Source organism: Hemibagrus wyckioides, linkage group LG26, assembly GCF_019097595.1.
Source record: "Hemibagrus wyckioides isolate EC202008001 linkage group LG26, SWU_Hwy_1.0, whole genome shotgun sequence".
NCBI lineage: Eukaryota > Metazoa > Chordata > Actinopteri > Siluriformes > Bagridae > Hemibagrus > Hemibagrus wyckioides.
The window spans coordinates 10,050,094-10,068,429 of NC_080735.1; the positions used below are offsets into that span (position 1 = coordinate 10,050,094).

Consider the following 18,336-nt stretch of genomic DNA (forward strand, 5'->3'; position numbering starts at 1 on the left):
ACAATAGTTACAGACCTCCAAACTTCATGTTGCCTTCAGATCAGCTCAAGAACAGTTTGTAAAAAGCTACATGGAATGGGTTTTCATGGCCAAGCAGCTGCATCCAAGCCTTATATCACCAAGTGCAATGCAAAGTTGTATATAGTGGTGTAAAGCAGGCCGCCACTGGACTCTAGAGCAGTGGAGACATGTTCTCTGGAGTGAAGAATCACAGTTCTCTATCTGGAAATCCGATGGATGAATCTGGGTTTGCAGTTGCCCGGAGAGCAGTACTTGCCTGACTGCATTGTGCCAAGTGTAAAGTTTGGTGGAGTCCTGACCTCAACCTGATGGAACACCTTTGGGATGAATTAGAGTGGAGACTGCGAACCAGACTTTCCCGTCCAACATCTGTGCCTGAACTCACAAATACACTTCTAGAGGAATGGTCAAAAATTCCCATAAACATACTCCTAAACCTTGTGGAAAGCCTTCCCAGAAGAGTTTAAAGGGTGCGTCAACTCCATATTAAACCCTACCGATTAATAATGGGATGTCATTAAAGGTCCCAAAATGTTTGACAATATAGTGCATATTTCTGGCCCTGAAATGAGCTCCACCCCTAGGTAAAATTGATCTGTTTTAACCTTATTTTAACTCAGAAGGCAGATGGAACAGTGAGCCTCGGTTGGTGAGAAGGGAATGGAATGGATCATTACTGTTTATACCAGAGGGCTCTACCATTGCAAACTGCTCTGTTAATTATTAACTGATGAAGACCTACTCAATAAACTGTGGCAATGTAGATGCAGAGAATATCTTCATCATGGGCTGCTAGTCAGATTTTTTCTGGGAAGCTCTTCAAATGACAACTCATATTCTACATATGAGTAACAGTCTATGACATATATATGGATTTAAAACAGACAAAAGCAATTTATTCTCAAGATGGCTGCATGGAACACAGTGTGCATAACTGCTTTTATACTACAGATGAGACATCAGATGATTTGTGATTCAAATAATGTTGGAAATTTATAGCATCATCACAGATGATAATTCAGTAAAAGTCAGTAGTTGGCTCAGGGGAAGCACGCAAAACACATTCAACTTCTCACGAACAGTTAACAAAAATACTGATCCAGTTCTCCATACTGGGCTGAGGTGGAGTCTAGCTTTCGTTGTCTCGATTCCTCTTCTGTTGTTGTTTGATTTCCCAAGTGGAGTTGGTACCTCTGTCCTAAAACCAAAATACACACAATGCGTATGTCGTTTAACATTGTGCACCCTTCTTTCCAATGATTATTGATATAATATGACTAAAAAAAGTTATACTAAATCATATGCCAAGCATAAACCATATATTTTGTCTATGCTTCATTTCCTAAGTGTGTGAAAAAAGTTAGAAAGGTGTTCCTGAGTGTCAAAACATTTTTCATTTCAATTATATTTAACTAAATCAAAACAATGAAAACACTTTTCCTACTAAATTAAATCCACTGTCCTATTATGGGGGGTTGTTTCTTACCTTAATCTGAACTCCCAAGGGCATTAGATCATCGCGAAGGGCATCACAGGCCTTCAGTAAAGGTAATCTATCTGGCTGTGGTCTCTTTCTCTGTGGCATTTTGCTGCTATGATGGTCCCGAGATGCTTCATCCTCCACAGAAAGAGCAAAGTTTCGAACCTCGCTACGGAAGCGCACCAGCTGCTCCACTACATTGTGTAAAATACCGGATGATTCCGAACTGGGTGACTCCTGAAAGAGGACAAACCACAGTTCTGTGTGAAATTCTCAACAGTGGCATTTAATCCAGCTGTTTTTATGCACATTCTGAATCTTGAAATGTAAAAAAAAAAAAACATCTGCAAATCCATTTTTGTGGTTTGTGTGTATGTTTCCTATTACACGGTTTGGCTGGTGTAATAAGACTGTTCAGAGTGCTCAGAAAGTGTTGATTAATTTTCTATGAGAGCACTCAGACAGTAGCTCTGACACAACACTCATATGAATGTGTTATCATGTCTATAGTAATAACAAACACAAGGACTTGTAAAGCAGACACTCCACATGAACCAAGGGCCTCGATCCTACGGCCCTCTAACTGGAACCAGGCAGTTCTAAACTGACCCACCAAATGAATTATGGGTCTATGTTCTTAAATAAAAAACGTTATATTAATAGGACTATTGAATAAATAACTCTATGATATTGATAATAAACATTTACAGTTGTTCACAGTGAACAGCGCACACTTGCACACATTTTTTGGCGCACTTGATGCAAGCCTTCTGTGGAAGTAATGATGCTACAGTAATTACTGAAAGGAGACACACGTTCCAGGAACCAGGAAGAAGAAGAATTTCCGGAAACGTAGAAATAAGAGACAGGGAGAAGAGTCAAATATCTGCTAAAGATGACAAATTTGTAACAAAAACAAGTCACCCAAGTCTGGTGATATGGCTGTGGCTTGGATACAGAGCAGAACGATGTTTATTGTAGATCGTCCAGGCAAACAAAGACAGGAAAAACAACAAACCGTTTCTACCACTCGATAAGTCATGATCCTACTGAGCACAAAGAGTGCCATAGTCTGCCATCCAAGACTGCTAGCACTATTATCCGAACAAGTTATCATCCATTCCAATGATAAACAAGTTGCTCGTATCCTATTTTACATTTATTACTCCATAAGACCGGTTAGAACGGTGGAAACCAGGGTTAAAAAGGCTAATGAAAGTGTGTAAATGTTATGGCCATGTTGGTTTTGGAGAACTTTTTGATTTATAAAGTAAATGACTGTTCAGAACAGGATGAAACCTGTTATGATTGATGTAGTATTAAATCTTAAAATGAGTTCAAATTAAAAGGTAGCCTTCTGTGGAGTTTACTTAAATATGCTCACATTCCCGATGTCTAACAAACATCAAGACGGTAATGCATTTCCTTCCATATTAATGGTATGAAATCAATCCTGTGTTAAATATCCATATCCAGCCCTACTTATGGACTTAAATTAACTCAAAGACCTAGTCCCTGTTATTCCACTAGAGGGCGAAATAGAGCAAACGCTGGGGCTACCAATGGACAAGTGTGTTTACTATACTGAGATGTGTTTTGTGAATTTCTTTGGTATAGAAGGAAGAGTAGAAAGCTTCAGGACATGTTCTCGCAGGAAAACAATCAGCTTTGGGGTGGTAAAGTGATGGGCTGCACCACACCAGCCCATCATTCATCATTTTCATGTAACACAACGTCCTGTCATGTTTTATTCCTTGCTTAGTACTCTTCTCCTCACAATTCTCTCTTCATTTTGCCTGCAATGGATTTCCAGGAATTAAATGTTTTAGGTGGCTATAAGTCTTCTGTGGTTTTAACTCATTGAATAAACCAGACCTGTTTGGAACAAATCACTGGCATTGTTAATATGAAACATAGTAAATAGTTCTAATGATCTCTGACCTTTTCATCCAGCAGGTCAACTCCAAGGGTATCCAGGATATCCCTGATGTAAGAAAGCATCGCCCCAAACACTGCTGGACACCTAGAGCTGCCGTCAACCTGTGAAGAGGCAGAAAGAGATAAGCAAAACACAATAAAATCATTTTTAGTGAATACATTGACACATAAGAATGAAGATTGGACAAAAATACCACTGTAGCCTCAGATTCTCGTGAAGAACCTGATGTAGTATTCAGCTGTTGTAACCCATTTGCCTCATGGATTGACATGTTAAGCATTCTTAGATGCTTTTCTGTTCAGCACGGTTGTAAATAATGGTTATTTGATTTACCATAGCGTTGCTATAAGCTCAGTACAGTGTGGTCATTATGCCTTCTCACTCAACAACAACGAGTCAACAACAAGGATATTAGGGACAATTTGGACATAGGAGATGATGGACACACTCTGCCACTTTATTTACACCAGGCATAACATTATGGCTAATATTGTGTTGGTCCCCCTTTTGCTGCCAAAACAGCCCTGACCCATCATGCACTGTGTATTCTGACACCTTTCTATCAGAACCAGCATTAACTTCTTCAGCAATGTGAGCAACAGTAGCTCATCTGTTGGATCATGGACCAGCCTTCGCTCCCCTGTGCATCAATGAGCCTTGGCCGCCCATGACCCTGTTGCCGGTTCACCACTGTTCCTTCCTTGGACCACTTTTGGTAGATACTAACCACTGCAGACCGGGAACACCCCACAAGAGCTGTAGTTTTGGAGATGCTCTGATCCAGTCATCTAGCCATCACAGTTTGGTCCTTGTCAAACTTGCTCAAGTCCTTACGCTTGCCCATTTTTCCTGCTTCTAACACGTCAACTTTGTGGACAAAATGTTCACTTGCTGTCTAATATATCCCACCCACTAACAGGTGCCATGATGAGGAGATCATCAGTGTTATTCACTTCACCTCTTAGTGGTCATAATCTTATGACTGATCATTGTATGTCTTAAATTATAATTATAAAATTGAATATAAAATGATATCATATCCAAAATATCAAGTCAAGACAAAAATTCATAGTAACAACATCCATTATGTTTTTCCAGACAGACGAACGCATGTACTTACCTTGGTAACAGGCTGAAGCTGACAGTTTCCTTGATGAATGAGGTTCATGATGGCGTCCATTGCCTTTGGCGTGTCAAAGTCATCTGCAAGTACAGCTCGCACGGTGGCCTGTGTGACTGATAACCTAAACAAGGCACAGCAGGATGGAAGACGGAAAAAAATGTACTTTTAATTAAAAATCAATCTGCTATTTATCAGAGGATTTCTTATTGACATTCGACATGCATCAACTGCATAAACCTTCAGACGCCTGAGACTCTTCTTCATGACAACAGATGAAAGGTATGTAATAGGAAATAAAATCATCTTTTGTTTAATTTTATATAAGATCATTCATTCCTGGAATTTGTATTTCAGCTCATTACGCTCAGGTCAAACTAACCCACAACATCATTTGTCTGTTTATTAAAGAAGTGACAAAACATTTTATTTGCTGATTAATCCTTATAAGTAAAAGTTATATTTGCTTAAATGTTTTTTGCTCATCCTTTTTTTTTTTTTATTTTCAGCATAGCAGCAGTATGGCATCTCCTACCGTTCCCATAAAAAGCTTTCTTGTATATCTTGGCACTGCAGGTGACCCTGCATGTAGGCCTGGGCATTATGGATGAAATCTGAGATGGACGAGAGCGTAGAGCGAGCTTCGTTCATGCTGGCATCACTGTAGTCAATTGCTGGGGGAAGAAAAGAGAGTTGTAGTGGTGAATGATATTTATTTAATGATATTAGGGGAACTCTGTTCATTATTCTTTATATCTATGTTGATATAGGTATGGTAATAAAGCTTACCTGATCTGTACTTGGTTAAGAGGCAAAATAGCCTAAACTCATTGGCAGTATAGGACTGTAAGAATTCCTACACAAAGAGAGAGAAAATGAGAGAGAGAGAGAGAGAGAGAAGAAGAAGAAGTCAGGAGAAGCTTTAAAATAGTTGTTTGTCATTTCTAGAGGCTTCTGCTGCCTGTGGTGCAAACTGCTCTTTCACTCTTGCAATGAATACATTGAGCCTGAGCGATATTAAAGCTGAGCGATATGATAAATTATGCCATAGTACACTTTTCTAAGATATCACGGGTATTGTAATCTCTTAATAATTATTTTTCCATTTTATAAGTGTTTATTCAATTTAATTACTAGAAGCAGCTAATGTTGAACTTTTTAATATGTTTTACAGAAGAAGTGTTTCTCCTTTTTAATATTAAATATTTACACTGATCAGGCATAACATTATGAGAACTGAGAGGTGAAGTGAATAAGACTGGTTATCTCCACATCATGGCGCCTGTTAGTGGGTGGGATATATTTGGCAGCAAGTGAACATTTTGTCCTCAAAGTTGATGCAAGTGTAAGGATTTGACAAGAGCCAGATAACTGCTAGATGACTGGATCAGAGCATCTCCAAAACTGCAGCTCTTGTGGGGTGTTACCGGTCTGCAGTGGTCAGTATCTATTAAAAGTGGTCCAAGGAAGGAACAGTGGTGAACCGGTGACAGGGTCATGGGCAGCCAAGGCTCACTGATGCACATGGGGAGCGAAGGCTGGCCCGTGTGATCCGATCTAACAGATGAGCTACTGTTGCTCAAATTGTTGAAGAAGTTAATGCTGGTTCTGATAGAAAGGTGTCAGAATACACAGTGCATGATGGGTCAGGGCTGTATTGGCAGCAAAAGGGGGACCAACACAATATTAGGCAGGTGGTCATAATGTTATGTCTGGTCGGTGAATATCTTTAATAACTAACAAATAAATATATATATTTTTTTAATTAATTAAAAAAATTATTTAGGCATTAAAAAAAATACTACTACTGTATTGCTGGCAGCTTTTTAGAAAACTTGTACATCAAGATCCATATCATGTAGGAATGTCTTCAATAATCGTGATTTTTTATTTTATCTTGTCGCCCACCCTTACTTAAACTTTTGTCCCATCCAGGCCCACTCTCTGTGCTGAAACGACATATCCCTTGAGGGATTTTGTTAATGGAGAGCCACATTTCTCTGCCAGAAAAAATGTAGACAGTAGTATGAAACAAAAAGCGAGTGTGATTAAATGAATACAAATATCTTAGCTATATTTGAAATATTACTATTTCGTAGGAGCTAAAAGACTTTAAAAAATTAGACCTACACATTTAAGTGAAATGTGGACGATTAATGAAACAGCTAATAGACTGGAATACAGCCTGACGTGTAATAAGCATGAAGACAGAGAATAAAAACTCACACCATGTGTTCACAACAGCATTGCACTACATTAGGATTAAACCTGCTACCAGATGTATAATAACATAACTCTATTGGTACTTAAGAGAACCCACCTTTATTGTAATATAATTCTTCAAGGATTTGGACATCTTCTCTGCGCTGCCTTTCAAATGAAGGTGACCTAAAAAACAAATAAGCTTAAAAGTTATGTTAGGTGACAAACAATAATTGTTGTAAGGTTGCTAAAAAGCAATGTTGTATGATAGGATATGTAACGCATTATTCTATTTCATCCTCCTAACTATTAATGACATTGTTAAACACCAGAATACCAGCTGCGTGTGTGTGTGGGTGTGTGTGTGGGGGTGTGTGCCGAGATTTTTCAGTCACATATGTGACTGAAAATATCAAAAGGAAGATCTAGAGCATCTTCCTGCAACACAAGTAACCTGAAACATATTATGGCATTTAAATGGTGTATTTAATACAGAACACAAGGACTGCTGACATGAGCATGCAGAGCATTGTTATCAAGCAAGGGCATTAAAAATGAGCATGAATTGCATAATTTGTGTGTACACAAACGTACTCAGGAGCAGTGGAACAGGTATGCCTGACAAATGTGAGAGTAGTAGACACATGGAGCTCCTTTGCCAAAGCAAAAGTCATTACTTCTGCTTACAGTATGACTGGACACTGTGAAGTACTGATAAGCACCGGGCTTTCTGAACCTGTGATTCTCTTGAAAAATCTCAGCAGGCCTGAGCACAAGATGTTATTCAGGCATTACAAACCCTACACTGTTCCTATTTTCTCAAAGATTAGCAGAAACTCAACTAGAGAAACTCATCCTCTTTTTTGAACACGTTGAATCAAGACTCAGGATGTTAGAGCTTTCATATCTCTGGTTTCCCCCATCCACATCAAACTGCTCCAAATGGTACTTTTCAAAAAGACGGCTTTTAAGTGCTGCAAAATGCTTCACATTTTTAAATGTATTAGCCCGAGTGATGCCAAGATCCTGAGGTGAACCGTGTAGAGCTTAAGGCTTTACCTGAGTGTAGGAAGTAGTTCCCCCACTGGTCACACTTGTGGTAGGCTTCACACTGAGCAATTTCATTCTCATGGTGAGGAAAGGCCAGGTCGATCCCTCCTGAGTGGATGTCCAACTGGCTCCCAAACACAGAGCTGCCAAATTGAGCGAAAGAGCATCATTGCAAGCTAAATCACATGAGGTCTAGACTGAACAGCATGAAGAATTCAAAGCGCAATAACCAATATGCAACTCAAGACCACTTATTTAATATTAACAGTTATCTGCTAAAATAAAATCTCTCTTTGCATGTGCATGCTATTTATAGACATGCAACTAAGCACGCATAGTGTCAACTTTAGCAGAACACAAAAAAAGCCTGCCTGAAATGTGACAAGTAGCTAAGATGTTTTAGCACATTTCTTAGGTCTCAGGTTTGTGAGAGAAGGACTGTTTATAGCTGTAATGACATAACAGAGAACAGGAACTAACTTGATTTGTGGACATTAAATACAACTCTGTGTCGTTCGTTAAATATTATAAATTGTAATAACTGGCTAACTGATGTAATATAAGACAATTGTAATAAAACACTTTGGCACATGCCAATCAGGAAATAATCAACATTGTGGTGGCAACATATCTATTTTACAGTTTACTTTCTTTGTTCTGATGAGTGTATTGTACACCGATCGGTCATAAAATTCTGAGCACTGACAGGTGAAGTGAATAAGACTGATTATCTCCTCATTATGGCACCTGTTAGTGGGTGGGATATATTAGGCAGCAAGTGAACATTTTGTCCTCAGGGTTGATGTGTTAGAAGCAGGAAAAATGGACAAGCGTAAGGATTTGAGCGAGTTTGACCAGGACCAATTTGTGATGGCTAGATGACTGGATCAGAGCATCTCCAAAACTGCAGCTCTTGTGGGGTGTTCCCGGTCTGCAGTGGTCAGTATCCATCAAAAGTGGTCTAAGGAAGGAACAGTGGCGAACCGGCGACAGGGTCATGGGCGGCAAAGGCTCACTGATGCACGTGGAGAGTGAAGGCTGGCCGGTGTGATCCGATCCAACAGACGAGCTACTGTTGCTCAAATTGCTGAAGAAGTTTTGCTGGTTCTGATAGAAAGATATCAAAATACACAGTGCATGACAGTTTGTTGTGTATGTATGTGTACTTGGGGAACACAAGTAAGCAACAAGAAGCACAAAAAGACAAGCTGGCAGAGGCAGTGTCATGCTTTGGGCAATGTACTGCTGAGAAACCTTGGGTCCTGCCATCCATGGTGATGTTACTTTGACACATACCACCTACCTAAGCATTGTTGCAGACCATGTACGCCCTTTCAGGGAAACGGTATTCTCTGATGGCTGTGGCCTCTTTCAGGAGGATAATGCACCGTGCCACAAAGCAAAAATGGTTCTGGAATGGTTTGATGAGCACAACAATGAGTTTGAGGTACTGACTTGGCCTCCAAATTCCCTAGATCTCAATCCAGTCGAGCATCTGTGGGATGTGCTGGACAAACAAGTCGGATCAATGGAGGCTCCACTTCGCAACAGGACTTGGATCTGCTGTTATCATCTTGGTGCCAGATACCACAGCACACCTTCAGGGAACTAATGGAGTCCATGCCTTCGACGAGTCAGGACTGATTTGGCAGCAAAAGTGGGACCAAACAATATGAGAGGTGGACATAATGATATGCCTGATTGGTGTATATGACAATGTCCAAACTGTGAGTGTGGAACTGTGGTATGAGGTTAAACTACAGATGTTGAGATTCATTCTTCTAAAGAAAAATAAGCTGCATTCAACATAAAAGCACAGAGAAATTGTGAAGCATTAATATTATAGCAAACAGACATCAAAAAGATCAGCATGGAACAAAAGACGTTCTTACCTGGCAATAGTGGAGCATTCGATGTGCCAGCCAGGTCTTCCTCTTCCCCACGGAGACTCCCAGAAGGGTTCAAGCGGCTTCCAGGCTTTCCACAGAGCAAAGTCCCGGGGATCCCTTTTATCCTTGCTCCCTGAGAAACAAATCATTATGAATATGAAAGACAAAGCGAGACAAAACTACAGCATCTCTACACAACAATGTCTGTTTACATGCACCATTCACCACATAGCACATTAGAATTTACAGATCCTTAAATGATGATGCAACTGTAATCTAATTTAGTAACAAATAGAGAAAAAAATACTTTTCCATTTTGGTCACTGAAGAAGCAATAAGTTTCACATTTTCAGTAGATATGAGCAATAGGAGAAATCAGGTCTCTCAAAGTTTTATAAATGTGTATAATATAAGCCTACCTGATTCCCCAGAAGCATTCCCCATGTTCGCAAGCTTGCCATAACGACTGCCGATGGACTGGGTATCAAAGTAGACGTCCCCTGTGTTAAAAGCACAACCTTTTAACATATACTCAACCAAGAGTTTACATATTCACCAATTTCAAACTTTTGAAGCATTTTTTCTGCCCTCCATTTACTTCTTTCCTTGGATCTGAGTAACAATAGCCTGCTGAATTGTTTCCTTGTATTTGCTCACTATTACAACACCTACATAAACTGGGTCATTTCATGTAAATTAGATGTATATGAGAGAAAATTGGGGCACACTGTGTGCATGTATTCACAGAACATAAGCTGATTCATACAATGCATTCAAAGCATATTTCTATTTTTCAGATAAACACCACATGTCCACATCTCTTTCCTAATACTCCATGACACATCTTCTTACCTTAATCACATGAAATATTTAATAACATCATGCCAAACAGTGTAAATGGATGGATGGATGGATGGTAGATGGATGTCTGCCATCCTGCTGGTAGACCATCACATTCCTGCTAGAGATGCAACACAGAAAGAGAACTGACCTTGGCTTGTGGTGTAGGCATGGCCGTTTCTGATGATGCCTTCAGTAAAAGCTACAATCTGAGGTATGTGTTCTGTGACTCTCATATACACAGCTGGCGGGAGAACCTAAATTGCATGGAAAATATAATATTTATGTCACCATTGGATGCTTTAACGTTACATCCAGACACACATATAAAATAGTGTTTTCTTTATCTTGTCACCTTTCTATATACACCGGTCAGCCATAACATTATGACCACCTGGCTAATATTGTGTTGGTCCCCCTTTTGCTGCCAAAACAGCCCTGACCCGTAGATGCATGGACTCCACTAGATCCCTGAAGGTGTCCTGTGGTATCTGGCATCAAGATTTTAGCAGCAGATCCTTTAAGTCTTCTAAGTTGCGAGGTGGTCGATTGGTTAAGATTTCGGGAATTTGGAGGCCAATTAAACACCTGAAACTCATTGTTGTGCTCATCAAACCATTCCTGAACCATTTTTTGCTTTGTAGAACGGTGCATTATCCTGCTAAAAGAGGCCACAGCCATCAGGGAATACCGTTTCCATGAAAGCGTGTACATGGTATGTAACAATGCTTAGGTAGGTGGTACGTGTCAAAGTAACATCCACATGGATGGCAGGACCCAAGGTTTCCCAGCAGAACATTTCCCAAAGCATGACACTGCCTCTGCCAGCTTGTCTTCTTCCCATAGTGCATCACTTTTACTTCCCTGAACCACTTTTGATAGATACTGACCACTGCAGACCAGGAACACCCCACAAGAGCTGCAGATTTGGAGATGCTCTAGCCATCACAATTTGTCCCTTGTCAAACTCGCTCAAATCCTTACGCTTGCCAATTTTTCCTGCTTCTAACACATCAACTTTGAGGACAAAATGTTCACTTGCTGCCTAATATATCCCACCCACTAACAGGTGCCATGATGAGGAGATCATCAGTGTTATTCACTTCACCTGTCAGTAGTCATAATGTTATGCCTGATTGGTGTATGTATAGTGTGTATTTAATATTAGACTGAAATGTGAGACCTTGAGGGCCAGCATGTCTCTTTTAAAATCCTCTTCATGCATTCTGGCAAGCACAAGCGGTGAGATCCTCTCCTACCAGGAGATAATAATCAGTTCAAATAAAAACTCGAAACTACTGGTCAATATTTTTCTATACTATAACATAAGTATAGTGCAATTTTGCAGTACAGCGTCAATCAAAGCATACTTGCCTCAATGCTCCTCTGTATGATCTTATCATCAATGTCAGTGATAACCATGACATGAGTTACGTTGATTCCGAATATCCTGCTTAAAATTCTCTGCAGGATGTCAAATCTGACGTAGGAGCTTTTATATATGAAAAGCAAAAAAAATATCAATCAGCAGAAAATCAACAGCTGTCAAACATTTACAGTGTACACTATACGGCCAAACGTTTGTGGACATCTGACCCTAACACGCATGCACTATTTCAATATCCCATTCCAGATTTAGTACCATCTTTGCTGTTATAACAACCATCACTCTTTCTGGAGCAGGGATGTGGGGATTTGTGTTCACTCAGCTACAAGACCATTAGTGAGTTCAGGCTCTGATATGAGGGGTGCTGTTCCAGTTCATCCCAAAGTTCAATGGGGATGAGGTCAGGGATCTGTTCAGACACCTTGGCAAACCCTTAATTGTCCAAAGACAATTGTGTACTTCAATAACATTTCAAAGAAAACCGACATATGAGTATGATGGAAAGGTGTCCACAAACGTTTGGTCACATAGTGTATTTATAATGTACTGCATATCAATGCTATCAAGACGGTCATGTTGAATAATTACAAATGTGAACGAAAGTAATGTGCATTGACTTACCATGCATGACCAAGATGGGCATGATCATACACTGTGGGTCCACAACTGTACCTACACATAACAAGCAAGGCATATGGATGTAACTATAAATACACAGCATGACTGCACATTTACCTAAAATGTCTTAAATCAGTCTTACCAGGTTGCTCTTCCCTCTTGGGCCAAAACCAGAGGCTCCTTCTGTTTGGTGAGACTGTTGAAAGTCTTTATGCCAGTATCATATCCAGCTGGTCTGATCCATTTGTTGTTGCTGGTTTCAGTGCACACTGTCCTCTTTGGGATTGTCTGAAATGCACCATGACTAACCCCAAGTCTGCACTTCCAGACTGCACTTCTGACCAGACTCATAGCAGGCCTCATTCTCACGCCCTTGTGATTTAAGGAAACATTTGCTGTGACTTATTTGTAGCTTCCAGTTTTCACCTCCTGTCCATAACACGTCGCGAGGCGACCGGAAAGGAACGTCTGTTTATTTGCAAGTTTATTAGCGTGAATGTATGCGCTTCATCCTCCTTTTTTAGGCGATATGTGGACATATAATAGGTAAAGGAAAATAACTGACAATGACAGCCTTCGCTAAGCGATTAGGAAGCTTCACTCGTGGACGGATTGTTGACAGCGAGTTCAAGATGGCGGCTTACAGTGAAGCTTTGCCGGGGCAACACACACACACACACACACACACACCATGGCTGTGTCTCAAAAAGCACAACACTCCCTATATAAGAGCACTAAATATCATGTCTTCTGTGTCAAATATATTGTGTTGAGTCTTTTAATTTGCGTTTTATCCAATTTTTGTAAGGACAAGTAAATAGGAATATTTTATTAAACGCGGTAGAAACGATGACAAAGTTAATGCTTGAATTACATACAAAACACACTTCATCGGCTCTCTCAGGGTTGCCAGATTTGTGAAAACCAAACAAAAATGGAATCTACATGAAAACTATGATTCAACGTTTTTTGGGTTTTTTTTTTTAAGTTGTCTTTATTTCTCACATATACATTACTGCACAGTGATATTCTTTTTTCACATATCCCATCCTTAGGGGTTGGGGTCAGAGTGCAGGGTCAGCAATGATGCAGCGCTCCTGGAGCAGGATGGGCTAGGGGCCTTGCTCAAGGGCACAATTGTGGCAGCTTGGTGGTGTTGGGGCTTGAACCCTGATCTTCTGGTCAACGACCCAGAGACTTTACCACTTTGATTGAAGTCCTAAAACAATAATACAAAAAGAAAATTAGTATTATATTAGTAGTTATAGCAGTAGTGTTAATAATAATAATAATAATAATAATAATAATAATAATAATGTGTTATTACGCATATGTTGCATATATTGTGCGTATTTTATTATGCATACTCCTGCACCCACTGTACCCTTGTCAGAGTTCACAGTTGTCACAGAGAGTGTCACAGTTGATCCAAAGCCTATCCAGAGAACACTACACATGAGGGGGAATACACCTTGGATGGGATGCTATGCACTTTATCTTAGCTAATCCACCTGGCACATTTTTATGAGGTGGAAGGAAGCCAGAGATCCTCGAACAAAACTAAAAGACATGCAGAGAAAGACAGCACCCCAAAATTAGGACTGAACCAGGGATCCTGGACAGCCTCTTTGCTGCTCTAATTTGCATACTGTTTATCAAAACAGCTTTCACCGAGACTTTAAGTTTAATTACCGTAAGAATAAAGTCTGTAATTATATCTGTGTATATCTTATTATAGTAACTACTCATTCATAGGGACCTGTCTTGCTAAGCCTAGTAAACAGACTAACCTATAGTCATTGATATGGTAAAGAGATGTTTATTTAAGGAGACAGGTGTCAGCACTTTGTAACACTCAGGAGGTGTTCAGACACTGGAAAGTCTTTAGAATGCAGGACGTTGTGCTTTCCAGCACAAAAATCCCAAAGGTGCTCAGTGCTCAGAGGCTGAGGTCATAGGGTTTTGTGCAGGATTCTCGACTTTTCCCACTTCAGCCTTGGCAAACCGCGTCTTCCTGTACCTCGACTTGTTCGCAGGGTCATTATCATGCTGGAACAGGTTTAGAACTCTTGGTTCCAGTAAAGAGAAATTGTAATGCTATACAGCATACAGGGACATCATTTTGGCACATTGTGGATGTCAGAATTTCCAGCAACAGTTTTGCGGAAGCAAAAAAAAGTCTCACATATGGGTGTGATGATCAGGTGTCCACAAATTTCTGACAAAATGTATTTATGTAATATACAACACTCCCAAAATCCTAATTTGCAAACGAAAGGGGGAAAAAAAAGCAAAACAACAGATCAAAAATGATCAAAAATGGACCTAATTCAAGCCGAAGATCTGGCAACCCCCGGCTGGTTTAGATGTAGTGGGCACTGTGTGTGTGTGTGTGTGAGATGTGACTCGCGCCGCCCACACCAACGTCATTGGCTAACTTCAGCTAATACGAAATGGCTACAAAGCTGCTGTTACATTCATACACAGCTACAGTTGTAACCCAGCAGGCTGTCGGGGTGTAACACACACACACACACACACACACACACACACACACACACACAACAAATCAAATCAAAACACAACTCACTCTGGCTGAAACTGTGCTGCAGAGCCACGCGCTTTCTGCAAACAAATGTCTTTCCGGTGTCTCTCTGCAGTCAAGCTGGAAACTAAAACCATTTTCGGTCTCAAAATAAACCTCACCGCGATACAGTCGCAAGTAAAGCGTATCCGACGGCGGCATTCTTTGTGTCCTGGACACTAGAAAACGGACACATTCGGGCATCAAAGTGCGTTTGAGGCTGTTGATCATCAGGACTTAACGCTGCTCGTCCCTTTTTTATTTATTTATTTATTTTTACATATGCTGCGTTAGCGCATGCGCATTAACAAACCAGACTGTTCCCCCAAGTGTTTGAAACTACCCGGAGGATCTCCACGCTGGGATCAAGTAATGCGACACGGACATTTTCACTCCTGAACAGACTGCCATTTAAATATTTCATATCGGCTTGCTTGTTTATTGCTCTGATTGGGGTTCGTGATCGGCATTTTTCCCCCCTGCTTGAAGTTTCTGTTTGGATGCTTGTAGGGCGGTTTAGCAGTGCGTTGTCCTGAGGATAATCTACTCGCGAGCTATAAATGCGTTTTGGTGTAGCCGTTTAATGGACCGAGCATCTGAAGTAAACAGTCGGAGATAAAAAGAAAAATGTTAAATACAGCCAACTGGGACCCACTGCAGGTTACTAACTATGTAGCGGAATATCTGGACTTGGTCGAATCGCTGCCGTTCGACCTACAAAGAAACGTGTCTCTCATGAGGGAGATCGACTCTAAATATCAAGGTACTGCGCTCTGTTTTTTTTATTTTATTTTACTCCATAATCCGCTTTGTCGTGCTGTGTACAGATTGTGTTTTCGGGATGTGAAATCACATTGTGCGTTTGGATTGAACTGCTGAGTGAACACAATAGGCTTCGGTACAGTTTCGCTGCTCCATTAGAAAAACGTCTACAACAAATCTCCCATCGACTCCTATTGATCTTCTTCTCTAGATTCGGTGTTGTCGATCTGTGAAAGATGACCATCACCAGACTAGCTCTAGGTTTTCCCTTCTGCCATCAGTGATTGTTAGATAGATAAATATATATGTAAATATGTCTCGCGTACGATTTGGGGGGGAAATGGCGATTTACTCCGTCTGCCCGTGTTCACTTTGTTTTCTCGGGTCGTTTTGGTTTGGACACAATAGTCGCATTTGGTTGGGAGAATTTGAGAGATCGTGTGGATATGTATGGTGTCAGTGTTCGACTTGTGATCTGGTGCGATCGTTGTGTTTAGACTTGGGGATATGAGCACTTTGCTTACAGCCGGGGATGTGTATTGTGAAATGATGATACGGTACATGGCACGCGCTGCTTTTTAAAACTATCCGCGGACTGAACCGGCTGTATCTCTCTCTGTCTCTCTCTCTCTCTTTAGTCTTTTTGTGTACTATGTTTGTGGTGGAATTGTAATCACATGTTTCTCCACTCCTTCTGGACAGTATTAAATGAATTTCCCAGCGTTCTCTCGAGCGTTTTTTTTTTTCCTAAAGGACGTGCGTCAGCTCCTTTGACACTGTTGTGTAGATATGGACACAGAACGTACGCTTACAGATTTTATTTGCCCAGACTACAAACTCCACCCACCTCCGTTTCTGTTTGGCCGACAGAACTCCCTCAGCGCGGGTTTGCCTTGCGTAGGACAAGCAGCGATTGGTTTGAGGGACGTCAGTAACGTGGTCTCCCCGCCCATGCCGGATGCAGCAGGTCTAGTTCGAGAGCAGTGATAGGCTTCGTAACGTTCTAGAAGGCGGGTCTCGGGTTTTCGTTGCTCACCCGTGATTGGCTATGTGCTAATTATTCAGGGGGCGGGGTCAATTTGTGTTTATGCCGAGAGGTTTTTTTTTTCATGGCCAAGTTCTTTGCTTAAAGTTCAATGTCATGTCAGGTCGAGCTTTACTGAGCTATTCTAAATTTTGAAATGATTTATTATAGGTTTTTTTTCTCAACATCAAACCCTTGTGATATCTTTGCTTTGCTTTAACTCCCAATGCAAAAAAACCAAATCTAACCTCAGACGGTGAATGTGTCACGCATGTTTGTTGCAGAGATCCTCAAAGAGTTAGATGACGCATACCAGAAACACAGGCAGGAGGAGGACCCTGTCCAGCGGCGTCGCCTTCTGCACTGCATCCAACGTGCACTGATCCGCAGCCAGGAATTGGGAGATGAGAAGATCCAGCTTGCTGGACAGATGGTGGAGTTGGTGGAGAACCGCAGCCGGCAGGTGGATGCTTTCGCAGAGCTTCTAGAAGTCCAGCACGAACCCCACGACGTGACCTCCGTGACAGCTGTCGTAAACCCTGGTAAACGGCGCGAGGAAGAGAAACGCAGAGAAGAGACTCCAGGTTCGGTGGAAAGATTGGCGAGTGCCAGCAAGCGCTCAAGGAGGCAGAAAAACAACAGCAATGAGAACCGAGAGATGATTCATAATGACCGTGATGAAGTGACCAGAGAGAAACGGGCCAAAACGTCGAAGAAGAAGAAGAGATCCAAAGCAAAGCAGGAGAGGGAGGCGTCACCGGCTGACCTGCCCATCGATCCCAACGAGCCCACGTACTGTCTCTGTGAGCAGGTATCCTATGGGGAGATGATCGGCTGTGACAACGATGAGTGTCCCATCGAGTGGTTTCATTTCTCCTGTGTTGGTCTTAACCATAAGCCCAAGGGGAAATGGTATTGCCCAAAGTGCAGGGGTGACACAGAAAAAACCATGGACAAAGCTCTGGAGAAATCCAAAAAGGAGAGAGCATATAACAGGTAGCCGTATACCTGTTGAACTGTCAATATTTTTTATTTATTTTATATATTTGTTTAATGCTAGGAATAATTTCTTTGTCAATTTGTCACCTTAATCTACATTTTAGAATTTATTTACTACCCAACAGCACTAAAAGGGCTTAAACTCAAACCTCCTGAGTTTAAGTTTTTTTTTTTTTTTTTTTAATGTGACGGTGATGTTTTCAAAGAAGTATTTGACCTCCATTTCTTTTCTTATTACTTGAACAGTATGGGTGACAGAAGTATTTTATGAAGGCACTCACAGCATGGCTATTATGTGTTAAGTGTTTAAGTAGAAATGTCCTTACTGGTAATAAAAGATGTATTTAAAAAAATCTTAGTTTCTCGCTTCTTGCTTAAGGACTCTAATATTCAGATATGAGCACAAATCATTGAAAAACAA

The 18,336-nt window shown here is 40.8% G+C and overlaps 2 protein-coding genes across 2 annotated transcripts; one reads left to right on the forward strand and one right to left on the reverse strand.

Annotated features, from left to right (window-relative positions):
- Positions 1-891: 891 nt before the first annotated feature.
- On the reverse strand, positions 892-15,374 carry cars2 (cysteinyl-tRNA synthetase 2, mitochondrial). Its single transcript, XM_058380366.1, has 16 exons — positions 15,137-15,374; positions 12,689-13,765; positions 12,550-12,600; positions 11,916-12,033; positions 11,725-11,796; positions 10,693-10,798; positions 10,121-10,201; positions 9,705-9,834; positions 7,822-7,955; positions 6,881-6,948; positions 5,350-5,416; positions 5,096-5,234; positions 4,561-4,684; positions 3,443-3,541; positions 1,508-1,738; positions 892-1,219 (listed from the first exon to the last, which is right to left on the reverse strand). Exons 2-16 carry the CDS (start codon positions 12,907-12,909, stop codon positions 1,151-1,153), a joined length of 1,710 nt encoding a protein of 569 aa, XP_058236349.1. The 5' UTR covers positions 12,910-13,765; positions 15,137-15,374; the 3' UTR covers positions 892-1,150.
- A 79-nt stretch (positions 15,375-15,453) lies between these two features.
- On the forward strand, positions 15,454-18,229 carry LOC131346760 (inhibitor of growth protein 1-like). The gene is made up of 2 exons (XM_058380368.1): positions 15,454-15,893; positions 17,201-18,229. The coding sequence occupies exons 1-2, from the start codon at positions 15,758-15,760 to the stop codon at positions 17,914-17,916; spliced, it is 852 nt and encodes a 283-aa protein (XP_058236351.1). The 5' UTR covers positions 15,454-15,757; the 3' UTR covers positions 17,917-18,229.
- Positions 18,230-18,336: the final 107 nt, after the last annotated feature.

What these genes read in the sequence shown, in the direction of transcription:
- cars2 (XM_058380366.1), bottom strand. Translation starts at nt 12,909, where the DNA reads ATGAGGCCTGCTATGAGTCTGGTCAGAAGTGCAGTCTGGAAGTGCAGA. An exon ending in TCATACAGAGGAGCATTGAG is followed by an intron (nt 11,797 to 11,915) that starts GCAAGTATGCTT and finishes ATCTCCTGGTAG; the next exon opens with GAGAGGATCTCACCGCTTGT. An exon ending in AGCTTCAGCCTGTTACCAAG is followed by an intron (nt 3,542 to 4,560) that starts GTAAGTACATGC and finishes GCCTCTTCACAG; the next exon opens with GTTGACGGCAGCTCTAGGTG.
- LOC131346760 (XM_058380368.1), top strand. Translation starts at nt 15,758, where the DNA reads ATGTTAAATACAGCCAACTGGGACCCACTGCAGGTTACTAACTATGTA. An exon ending in GATCGACTCTAAATATCAAG is followed by an intron (nt 15,894 to 17,200) that starts GTACTGCGCTCT and finishes TGTTTGTTGCAG; the next exon opens with AGATCCTCAAAGAGTTAGAT.